At 42.7% G+C, this 13,057-nt stretch overlaps 1 protein-coding gene across 1 annotated transcript in view; it reads right to left on the minus strand.

Annotated features, from left to right (window-relative positions):
• Positions 1-13,057, minus strand: part of LOC126100891 (retinol-binding protein pinta-like) — a 341,960-nt gene that overhangs the window by 166,522 nt on the left and 162,381 nt on the right. The window contains exons 3-4 of the mRNA XM_049911558.1: positions 10,730-10,886; positions 1,582-1,834 (exon numbers count right to left, since the gene is read on the minus strand). Coding sequence (XP_049767515.1) covers positions 1,582-1,834; positions 10,730-10,886 — 410 coding nt within the window. The remainder of the gene's footprint in view (positions 1-1,581; positions 1,835-10,729; positions 10,887-13,057) is intronic.

Below are 13,057 nucleotides of genomic sequence, written 5' to 3' on the forward strand. Positions count from 1 at the left end.
GACATATGTATGATATGTGTACAATGTTTGGTTCTTGTGCAATAAATAATTGAAAGTGTTCCCTGACTTTATGTACACCCTGTGCAACTGGCCCATAAAAGTATAGCGATCTGGCAAAAATTTTCTGTCAAAATTTAATTTTCTTGGATAAATCGAGAAGATGATACGTAATCTTTCTTACCCGTTATTCCAGTTAGTCGTTTATTTCCACTCTGGTAGTCTGAATCTGTGAACAACGCTTTTCGTTCGCACACCCAGTAAGCAGCCATTGGTATTCACCCGTCCAGTTTATTCACCCCAACTGGTACAGCACAGTCCCCTTTTGTCTGTGAGAAAGTTTTATATCTCGTTGCGACGGGGATTCCGCTGGCACACTATGTGCGCATTCAAAACTCAACTTATGATTCGTTCAGAAATCTGCTTAGACTGTGTTCAGAAATGTTGAAAACCCAATAGGGACGCGTAAAATTATATGAATAGCCTATAGACCAACGTGCGCTGGATGCTAGGCTCTTTGTGAAACAATTTTTTTTTCTTCAAGAATATGTATTTGGTGTCCCCTGAAATTGCCGCCCGAGGCAGATATCCCCTTCGCCGTTCATCCCCCCCACCCCGCCTTAGATACGGGCCTGGGTTAGGCTGGTATTACACAATCAAATTTCTTTGTCAAAGATTTGATCAAAGATGTGATCAAATATTCTGTCAAATATATTTGACAAAGATCTTTGACCTAGCGCTAGAAGGGGTATTACACTGTCATCATATTTTTCGTCAAAGTTCAAGATGGCTGACAACAACAACTTGTTATTAACCGCAGCAGTTGCATGTACCACAATTGCACTGTGTGCATATGCGGAAGAGAAGCGGGGGGAGGGGGAGGGGGAAGGAAACATACCTGGGTGAAGCCGTGAGTTTTACGACGACACGATAAAGGCATTCAACAAAACTTGTTACGTGAGCTTTTAGTAAAGGACGTAAAGTCGTACATCAATTACTTAAGAATGGATGTGTATACATTTCTGTATGTGCTCAATGAAGTGTATCCTCATATCACAAAGCACAATATTCACTGAAGAACTGCTACATCTGCAGAAGACAGGGTCACTGTAACACTCCGATTCCTTGCCACAGAAGAGGGTTAGGTTATATTAGGTCAGGTCAGGTGAGGTCAGGTCTCCAATCTTCTTCATCTATTTTTGTATTCAGGATGCCTCACGTTGTAAAGCGCTTCATCAGCTTCATACATCTCTATTAATTCTGTAGTTGTCGGCACACACCAATTGTATGTACCCGCAATGTTTATAAAAACGCTACACACGACAGAATGCAGCGATGCTAGCGCTCCATGTGGTAACATGTCACATTGCAGTGAACAGAAGAAAAGCGACTTCTTTGATCAAATCTACAGCGAGGCCCTAGATTTGATCAAATATTGGACGACATTTGACAAAGTTCCCTATTACACCATCAAATATCTTTGACAAAGACATTAGACAAAGATATTGGGCAAAGATATTTGACAAAGAAATTTGATAGTGTAATACCGGCCTTAGACAGGTACTGCAGACAGATTTAACGCACCTGTATGTAGATCATGAACTTCCGCACCACTGCCAGGCTGACGCGCGCCAGGTGGCCCAGGTGGACGCCGGCCATGTCGAAGACGACGACATATCCGGGTACGAGGCCGTCCTCGGACAGCTGCATGTCGTTGTACATGCAGAACGCCTTGACGGCGGTGCCGAAGTGCAGCCGCGACGCGTCCGGGTTGACCAGCCGGTACAGCATGACGCGGTAGCCCTCCGGCGTCGGCCGCGGCAGCTGCATCAGGTGCCTGCAACACCGACTCCAGTACTGCATCACGCTGAAATGCAGACTCCACGGCGCCGAGACTAACCTGCCTAGTACCACTGCAGTCCATATGACCCCATAAGCACATTGGAAAGGTTTTAAGAGCTATGTTATTCAATCTGTATATTGAGCAAACAGTAAAGGAAACAAAAGAAAAGTTCGGAGTAGGTATTAAAATCCATGGAGAAGAAATAAAAACTTTGAGGTCCGCCGGTGACATTGTAATTCTGTCAGAGACAGCAAAGGACTTGGAAGAGCAGTTGAACGGAATGGACAGTGTCTTGAAAGGAGGGTATAAGATGAACATCAACAAAAGCAAAACGAGGATAATGGAATGTAGTCGAATTAAGTAGGGTGATGCTTAGGGAATTAGATTAGGAAATGAGACACTTAAAGTAGAAAAGGAGTGTTGCTATTTGGGGAGCAAAATAACTGATGAAGGTCGAAGTGGAGAGGATACAAAATGTAGACTGGCAATGGCAAGGAAAGCGTTTCTGAAGAAGAAAAATTTGTTAACATCGAGTATAGATTTAAATGTCAGGAAGTAGTTTCTGAAAGTATTTGTACGGAGTGTAGCCATGTATGGAAGTGAAACATGGGCGATAAATAGTTTACACAAGAAGAGAATAGAAGCTTTCAAAATGTGGCGCTACAGAAGAATGCTGGAGATTAGATGGGTAGATCACATAACTAATGAAGAGGTATTGAATAGAATTGCGGAGAAGAGGAGTTTGTGGCACAACTTGACTAGAAGAAGGGATCGGTTGGTAGGGCATGTTCTGACGCATCAAAGGATCACCAGTTTGGTATTGGAGGGTACCGTGGAGGTTAAAAATAGTAGAGGGAGACCAAGAGATGAATACAGTAAGCAGATTCAGAAGGATGTTGGTTGCAGTAGGTACTGGGAGATGAAGAAGCTTGCACAGGATAGAGTAGCATGGAGAGCTGCATCAAACCAGTCTCAGGGCTGAAGACCACAACAACAATTAGCAATATACGCTAAAGCGCCAAGGAAACTGGTATACGCACGCATATACAAATACAGAGATATGTAAACAGGCAGAATACGGCGCTACGGTCGGCAACGCCTATGTAAGACAACAAGAGTCTGGCGCAATGGTAGACCGGTTGCTGCTGCTACAATGGCAGGTTATCAAGTTTTAAGTGAGTTTGAACGTCGTGTTATAGTCGGCGCAAGAGCGATGGGACACAGCATCACGGAGGTAGCGCTGAAGTGGGGATTCTCCCGTACGACCATTTCACGAGCGTACCGTGAATATTAGGAATGCGGTAAAACATGAAATCTCCGACATCGCTGCGATCGGAAAAACATCCTGCGAGAAAGGGACCAACGACGACTGAAGAGAATCGTTCAACGTGACAGACGTGCACCCTTTCCGCAAATTTCTGCAGATTTCAGTGCCGGGTCATCACCAAGTGTCAGCGTGCCAACCATTGAACGAAACATGGGCTTTCGGAGCCGGAGGCCCACTCGTGTACCCTTGATGACTGGACGACATAAAGCCTTACGCCTCGCCTGGACCCATCAACACCGACATTGGACTGTTGATGACTGGAAACATGTTGCCCGATCGGACGAGTGTCGTTCCAGATTGTATCGAGAGGGTGGACGTGTACGGGTATGGAGACAACCTCATGAATCCATGGACCCTTCATGTCAGCAGGGGACTGTTCAAGCTGTTGGAGGCTGTGTAATGGTGTGTGGCATCTGCAGTTAGAGTGATATTGGACCCTGGTACATCTAGATACCACTCTGACGTGTGACACGTACGTAAGCATGATTGATCACCTGCATCCACTCATGTCCATTGTGCACTCCGACGGACATGCGCAGTTCCAACAGGACAACGAGACAACTCACATGCCTAGAATTGTTACAGAGAGGCTCCAGGTGCACTCTTCTGAGTTTAAACGCTTCCGCCGGCCACCAAACTTCCCATACAAGAACATTATTGGGCATATCTGGGATGCCTCGCAACGCGCACTTCAGAAGAGGTCTCCACCCCTCGTACTGTTACGGACTTATGCACCGCTCTGTGGATTCATGGTGTCAGTTCCCTCCGTCACTACTTCAGACAGTAATCGAGTCCATGCCACGTCATGATGCGTGCTCGTGAGGGCCCTAACGACATTAGGCATGTGTACCAGTTTCTTTGGCTCTTAAGTGTATATGAATTCCTCCTTGTCAGCTGTATCCAATAATTTCATTCAGTTTTATATATAAGCACATTAAAACTTATTCATGGTTTTCCCGCTGAGTTCCACTGGCATCGTTATGACGACAAACTAAATTTATTTTCGTTTCCTGAATGTATCATTTAAGAAAATAAAACATTGACAGTTAGGCTAAACTGCTGCAATGTATGTTTTTTTGTTGGTTCACTAAAATACTGCCAATAAATTCCGCGTAAATTACTTGCCGTCTTTATGATCGCAGTGGTATGCAATGAAAGAAACAGATCAGGGTTGTACGAGAGTTAAATACCCGTCTTACATTAGTGACTTTCTCGTCGAAACCGATAAATCGTGGTGGATGCGCGTAACGTGACTGCGCGTAAATCGGCAGCGAGATGCGTCGCCAGCGGGGGAAATAAGATCAGTTGACTAAAGGGCCCTATGTAGAGGATTGACGGATAGCTGGCTATATCGCCTGTGATATCACTACAATTGCGATCGGTCATTCACTTCGGTCACGCCACACATAAGCGATTTACCAAGCAACTCCAAGAACTATAACTAACGTCACTGTGACGTGAAAGCCTTCAATCCAAAATGAACTGCTATTTTTAACAGCAGTCACAGCTGGAGTCCGTATATCCAACAACACTTGAAAGAAAAAGTTGGAACTGTAGCTTACTTGTGTTGTCAAATGAAGCAATAAGTTTACCGTTACCAGGCAGTGTTATTTAACTCCAAAGCACATTTCGCAAGTATAAAGCTCCATCATCAGATAGGTTTGCAGGGATTGGACAAAAATATGGAAACACTATGAGAAATGCATGCTTTACCATAAATGCAGACGCTGGCCAAGCCTGCAGGTTGTGCTGTTGTATTTGGCAGTGTCCTCCATTAGAGTTGTAAAACTACCGTAGGCTACCGTAGATTATCACAGTAATCGCAAAGCTACGGTAGTTTCCCTAGTTTGGTCAGTTAAGATCGTAACCGACTTACCGGTACGTTAGGTGTGTTGCATACTAAGCAGGCGTTACCTCATTTCGATCGCTTTGTTTGCCATATGCGATCAGTGTCGTACTAGATTCACGTAGAAACCGAAAACGGTGAACCGCCTAGAAATTCAATGAGGATATATAAAGAGTCGCGTAACCTACGGAACATTTATGTTGTACATAGTTACCCTCTTGTCTGTCACCTAAAATTAAACAGTATTTAGACCAAAATTGAAATTGTCAGTTTTTAATTCAGGTCTTTATTCGAAAATCGTTCATTTATAGCATGATACACGGAGATGTAGCAAAAATAAAAAACAATAGAGATTTATCAATAGCGCTAGAAAACGCAATATCCTAAAAAAAGGAAAATTTAGAAAAACGCAAAACAAGAACATATCAAACATCGCTTCAATACTTCGCCGAGGTTATATAAAACACGTTTCTGTTAGTCGTGAACAACTTCACACTTGTCAGTAATAACAGGAAACTCTTGTCTTTCATCATGATGTAGAACATTCAACTGAGTTCAAAATAAAAATTTTTTATGTTTGTGCATATAAACTGTACTTGCATCAAAAGTAATTGCTTTGGTCACATAAAAGCGCACAAGTTACGCGATCAACTAAATTTCATTGCCTTTAAAATGCAATTTACATTTTGTAAGGATATAAAACAGACAATGGACTAAGGAAGAAAGATGCGCGGTTCTAATTATGTAATAATAATGGCATCCGTCCATCCTTGAGGGATGATGGTGTAACATGCTTGGTTCAGAGTCTGCAGCGTCTGCTGTGGCTAAAAAGTCCCCCTCGAGAGTGGCAGTCCCTACTGCAGTTTGGACATTTGAAATTTGAGGGACTTGGAACAGAAGCCGCTCTGTCTCTTTGCTTTGTGCTCTTCCTGATTTGTTCCTGTGTGCGTTCGTCCTCTGAGAGCTCGACGCCGTTGCGCACAGTTACTCGCCACTTGACACGGTCATCTGCAATGCTTTCCCAGCGACTTGGATTGATTCTGGTCTTGGTTAGGTCTCTCTTGCAGACATCCTTGAAACGAAGATGCGGTCGTCCCACTGGCCTCACACCCTCCTGAAGTTCTCCGTACAGCAGTCGTTTCGGTATCCGTTCAGGATCCATGCGCCTGACATGTCCCAACCATCTTAGACGTCGATGACTCAGGAGTGCAAAGATGCTGGTTGTGCTTGCACGATGAAAGACTTCGGAGTTGGGTACTCTATCTCTCCAAGAGATCTGAAGGATCTTCCGGAGACAGCGGAGATGGAAGCTGTTTAGTCGAGATTCATGCTTAGAAAGAGTTGTCCATGTCTCACAGTATAGAGAAGGGTGCTTATAACACAAGGGTTTTGTGGTAAGCAGTCAGTTGTTCCGTACTCTGTTTTTCAATCTAGCCATGACAGATGATGCCTTTGCGATTCTGTTAGTAATTTCAGTGTCCATGGACAAGTTGCTGCATATTGTTAATCCCAAGTAGGTAAAGTCATCAACTACCTGGAGAGGATTGCCATCAATGCTGATGGATGGAAGGTTGGTGGTGCTCTGCGCCATGATCTTAGTCTTTTGAAGGCTGATGAGTAGACCAAATTTTTCACAGGCATGTGATAATTTGTTAATTATATGCTACAGCTCATCTTCTGTGTTCGCTACTAGAGCTGCATCGTCCGCGTATAACAACTCACGGATAACAACAGTATTTACTTTGGTCTTGGCCTTGAGGCGAGCAATGTTGAAAAGATTTCCATCAGATCTCGTATGTAGATACACTCCCTCCTCAGAGTCTTCAAAGGCAAATCTGAGCAGAAGGGAAATAAATTCCCAAATAATGTAGGAGCTAACACACACCCCTGGTTCACACCGCTATTAACAGGGAATGCTTCTCATGTTTTACCGTTGAAGCAGATTGTTGCTTTTGTTTTCTCATGGAAAGAGACAATTATTTGTAGTAGTTTAGGTGGGCATCCAATCTTCTGCAACAGCTTTAAAAGCCCATTTCTGCTCACTAAGTCAAACGCTTTAACAAGGTCAATGAAAGCAATATAAAGTGGCCTCTGCTGCTCACGACATTTCTCTTGTGGCTGTCTTAAGGAGAAGATCGTATCTACGGTTGATCGGCCAGGCCTGAAGCCACACTGAGATTTTGTGTTGATTCTGGAAGCTAAGATTTGTAATCGCATTAGGATGACTCTTGCATATGCTTTCCCGGCTACACTTAGTAATGAAATGCCTCGGTAATTGTTACAGCCACTTCTGTTCCCTTTCTGTTTATATGGAGTAACTATCCACGAATTCCGCATACTCATCGGGACAGAACCTTCTTCCCAGCTGGTTGTGATAAGTGAATATAAATGTTTGAGAAGAACAGACTTGTTATACTTAATAATCTCTGCAGGGATCCCATCTTCACCTAATTATGTGCAAAACAAATAAACAAACAAAAAAACAAAGAGAAGCCCTCGGCTTCCAGTTTCTCCCCCACCCATTTATTTATGTTTCTCTCCCTACCAAAGCTTCCAATTCAACGACTAATCCTAAGTTTCACAACGACGTTTATGTACTGTATCTATGTACTGTAACTAACGAACCGTAGTTTTACTACAGCGCAGCTCTATCCCGAATGCGTTACAAATGTTAATCGTGGTCAGAATAGTGTTTTGCGTAGTTTTGAGTGCAATATATCGCAGCTAAGCGAATTAGAGCGTGCTCATTTTGTTTGTGCTCGCATGGTGGGACCTTCAAAAATTTACACCACCGTACAGTGAAAGCGGGAAAACATTCGCTGAATCACAACGCGGACGAAAGTGTGTGTTAAGTGATTGCGACGGACGGCCACTGAAGAGAATTGAGACAAAAAATGAGAACGGCAGCAGCAAAAGTCACTGCAGGACTGAATGTCGCACTCGCGAACACTGTCAGCATCAAAATAACGGGAGTTGGAATTCCAAAACTACATATCAGTGATGCAAACCACCGTAACGGGAAAACGTGGTGTCGAATGCATATAATCTGGACTACGGGGCAATGGAACAATGACACCTGGTCGGATCGGTCTTGTTCCACACTGTTTCCAGCTTCTAGCTGAGTTTATGTCCCAAGAGCGGAAAATGGCGAGGGTCCGGTAACGATTCGGGCAGCGACATCGTGGTACTGCGCAGGCGCCGTAATTACTCTGCAAGGACACATTACTGCCAAGAATTATGTGGCCATTTTGGATGATCAAACCCATTCCAAGGTACAATATTTGTTCCCCAATGGTGATGCTGTGTTACAAGAGCTGTTTGCACAGCTTTCATCGCGCAGGACTGATTTCATGAGCACGATGATGAAACATTCCGTCTACTCTGACCACTAGAGTCAGCAGATCTCGACATTATTGAGCCTTTGAGAGAAGGGATAGGTATCCGCCTCCATCGTCGCTACCTGAACTTCCCATTGTTTTGCAGGAAGAATGATATAAGGTCCCCCTGAAAAACCTACAGGACTTGTATTCATCCATTCCGAGACGACGGGCACGGCGATGCGTTTTACTTGTGGAGTTTCCATATTTCTGTTCACCCTCTGTATATGTTCTGTTATGATTTTAGACTAACCTTTGACACTCTCTAGCAGAGAAAAACAAATCACTATATCGAAACTATAAATGTGAAACTAAAATAAAAATAAAAACACTCCACTGGTTTTCGTTCATCCCCCCACAGACCTCCACAAAACTATGAACCATGTTGTGGGATAGTATTTTTTTTCCTCTACTAGACATTGCCACTGGTGACTAAGACATCAAGACACAACACTTGGACGCCATCGTAAGGTAGTAGTCCTTACTGTCCTTGTTATGCACATAATGTAGTTAGTGCTAGTTTACGCAAGATGATGTTTCTAGCAGCTACTTTTTGCTTCGTGTTCATGTAAATTCTCCTGAGCCGAGTGCCCCATTAATGTGACACCCCAGTTTTTGGATTGCACAGTGCTCTAGCGGTTCTCCTTCCCATTCTTTGGCCTTGTGCTGTACAGCTGTGGAGTACACATGCCCTGTGTGGTATAATTCCAGCCCTGCCAAACATATGCACCTACGACTCAATGAATCATGGCGCTTTGTCACAGACCTATCAAGCGATCCCTTCTTATAGTCAGGCTGTGCCACAAATTTCTTTTCTCTCCAGTTCTGTTCTTTATCTTCTCATTAGTTACGTGACGTGCCCATGTAATTTTCGGCTTTCTTCTGTAGCACCACATTTCGAAAGATTCTTATCTCTTCTTAGCTGCACTGTTTATCGTCCACGTTTCATATCCATACATGGCTAGACTCTAACCAAATATCTTCAGAAAAGACTTAAGTGTTAGCACTTAAATCTATATTCGATGTTAACAAATTTCTCTTCTTCGGAAACGATTTTCTTGCTGTTCCCAGTCTACATTTCATATACTCCCTACTTACCCATCACCAGTTATTTTGCTGCCCAAATAACGAAACTCATCTCCTGTTTTAAGTGTCTCGATTCCTAAACTAATTCCCCCAGCATCACCAGATTTAATTCGACTACATTTCATTACTCTTGTTTTGCTTTTGTTGATGTTAATCTTTTATCCTCCTTTCAAGACGCTGTGAATTACGTTCCACTGCTCTACCAAGTCCTTTGCTGTCTCTGACAAAATTACTATGTCATCGGCAAACCTCAAAGTTTTTATTTCGTCTCTCAGTTCCTACTTCAAATTGTTCCATAGTTTTTTCTTTACTGCTTGCTCAATGTGCAGACTGAATTGTATCGGCAATAAGCTACAACCCTGATTCACTCCCTTCTAAACCACTGCTTCCTTTTATACTCCTCGACTTTTATAACTGCCGTCTGGTTTTTGTACAAGTTGTAAATAGTCTTTCGATCCCTGCATTTCACCCTTGTTACCTTCAGAATTTCAAAGAGAGTACTCCCGTCAACATTGTCAAAAACTTCCTATAAGTCTACAAATGGTATAAACGTAGGTTTGCCTTTCCTTAACCTATCTTCTATGAGAATCGTAGGGTCAGTATTGCCTCTCAAGTTCCTACGTTTCTCCGGAATCCAAACTGAACTTCCTCGAGGTCGGCTTCTAGGAGTTTTTCCATTCTTCTGTAAAGAATGAGTGTTACTATTTCGCAACCAAGTGTATTAAACTGATAGTTCGGTAATATTCAAACCTGTCAGCACCTGCATTTTTTTCGAATTCTTTCTTGAAGTATTAGGGTATTCCACCTGTTTTGTACATGATACAGTTACGTAAATAATAAAGTTTTTAGTTTTTAAAAAAATAAGTAACTTCACGCTCCGGCGCGGAGGTCCTTGCGATGCTAGTCGGCCACTGTGTCACCATCTGCCTTACGGCACCCCGCTCTCCCAAACGCTGGAACTGATATTCCTCATTAAAGCTGCTCCTCAAATGGACTGAGTACACCGCTTTCCAGTTCTCCCAGAAAGAAAAAACGCCTGGGAAATACAAAGGATCGAACCGGTATTCTCAGAATGGTAGTGAGACACTCTGAACAGTGAAGGAGGCGGTTTTGAATTATAGAAATATTGGACGATGTGTACTGATCTGCAGGAGACTATGTTTAATAATAAACTGAGTTGTGGCATAAAAATTATTGTAAGAATCCGTTTTATGTCAGTGGCCTTTCGCGTCGTAAGGGTGCTTGCTACTTACGCGAGGTCCATGAGGCATTCAATCTCGGGCAGCAGCGGGTCCCTGTTGGAGAAGAGGTCCGTCCACTGCGTGCGCACCGTGAAGTACATCTCGATGGTCTTCTTGGTGGGCTCCAGGTTTCCGTAACAGCTGTGCAGGAACAGGTGCAGGTGCTCGTCTGCAACAAAGAATAGGGCTATAGATAGAGAGATGCGAAGTGATACGCGTTCGGCTATCAAGAGAGCATTGGGTGAACCCTTGAGTGACTAGCACAGCAGAATATTCTCAGATGATATTTCATAAAACCCAAAGAAATTCTGGTCGTATATAAAGGCTATTAGTGACACTAAAGTTAGCTTCCAGTCATTCGTGAATTAGACAGGAAATGAAATTCAGGATAGAAAATAAAACAAGAAATGATTAGCTCCGTTTTCAAATATTCCTTTACAAATGAAAATCTATGAGAATCATCCCAATTTAATCCTCCCATCCCTGGTAACTTGAGTGAAATAAGTGTTAGTGTCAGTGGTGCTGAGAAATATCTGGAACCATTAAAACCGAACGAAGTTCCAGGGCTCGATGGAATCCCTGTGAGACCTTACACTGAATTTGCGACTGAGTTAATCCCTCTGTTAACTATATTCTTTCGTAGATCGCTCGAACAAAAAACCGTGCGCAGTTGTTGGAAGAAGGCACAGGTCACACCTGTCTAGGAGAAGGGTAGCTGAAGTAATCCATAAAACTACCGACCAATATCCTTGACATCGGTTTGTAGATGCAATATTTCTCGATTTTCGAAAAGCATTTGAGTTATCATCACATCTACGATTATTACCAAAAGTATGATCGTATGGAGTATCATGCGTAGATTGTGACTAGATGAGTATTTTTTAGTAGCGAGGAAGCAGCAACTTGTCTTGACTGGAGAGGCATCAACAGACACATACGTAACTTCGGGTGTGCCCCAGGAAAGTGTGTTATGAGCCTTGCTGTTCGTGTTGTATATTAATAATTTTGCGGGAAATATTGCAAATGATGCCATTATATGTAATGAAGGTCCGCTGCATAAATATCCAGTGAGATCTTGATAAGATGTCCAAGTGGTGCAAAAATTGCCAATTTCCTTTAAATGTTTAGAAATGTAAAATTGTGCACTTCACAAAACAAAAAAACGTATTATCCTACGACCATAATCAGAGGCGATTCTAGAAGTCGGTCAAGGGGGTGGGGTAAATGCTAATGGGGGGGGGGGGGGAGAGGGGGTTTGCGGGAATGGAATATGGCTTAACAAAAGGAGAGTCCTCCACTGACAAATTGGTAAAATTTGGTGTTCCTTAAAGTAGTTTTTGGTAATTGTTCTGGAGCTCAGGGAAAAAAAGCTTATTTTAACATGGGAGATTTTATAAATTACATAAACCATAAAAAAGGACAACTTACAACAAATAAGTTTTCATTAATTTTCTGGATACAGGAGATGACATGAATGTAAAAACTTGAACTTGACATAAATATAAAAAAATTCTGTTACAGAATTCACTGGTTATTTCCATCTTCTGCCCAATTTGTCATGCTCATTCGTCTCTGTTTCTTTTGATTGGATATATCAATGATATTTTCACTGTCCATATATCTTTCTTTATGGATATTTGCAAGAGCCAACTCATTTAATCTCACGTGCCCCATTGTGTTACGCAAATAAGTCTTTATTCGTCTCAAAGTAGAGAAGCTTTGTTCAGGAGTGCTTGCAGTGACAGGAATAGTCCCAAATATTTGAAGTCACAGTTCTTTAAATCTTCAGTTGGTATTTCAGATCTTTTACTTTCATCAACCCACTCTTTCTTCCGCAGTTTCAGCTCTCCTTCTGAATCTGTTGAAGTAATATATTCGCTGATTTCTGAAGTAATTTTATCCAGTGTAATATGATATTCCATCATTGTGGGTGGGGGGGGGGTGTGGGGGGGTGGGAGGGTGAGGCGGCTATAGCCCCCATAGCCCCCCTCCCTTGCTACCGACAATGAGTCACAGTTGGAATCGCTCAACTTCTACGAATGCTTGGGTGTAGCAATTTGTAGGGATATGAAATGAAATGTTCACGTAGGTTCAGTCGTGGTGTTAGACTTTGGTTTATTAGCAGAATACTAGGAAAACGTTATCAGCCTACAAAGTGAATTGCTTATAAATCAATCGTGTGGCCCATACCATAGTACTTTTAAAGTTTGTGGGACCCGTACCAAATAGGACTAACAGGGAATATTGAACATATATAGAGAAGGGCAGCACGAATGGTCCCAGGTTTGTTTGACCTGTGGGACAGTGTCACAGCGATGCTGAAGAAACTAAACTGGCAGA

Source organism: Schistocerca cancellata, chromosome 9 (genome assembly GCF_023864275.1).
Source record: "Schistocerca cancellata isolate TAMUIC-IGC-003103 chromosome 9, iqSchCanc2.1, whole genome shotgun sequence".
Taxonomy (NCBI): domain Eukaryota; kingdom Metazoa; phylum Arthropoda; class Insecta; order Orthoptera; family Acrididae; genus Schistocerca; species Schistocerca cancellata.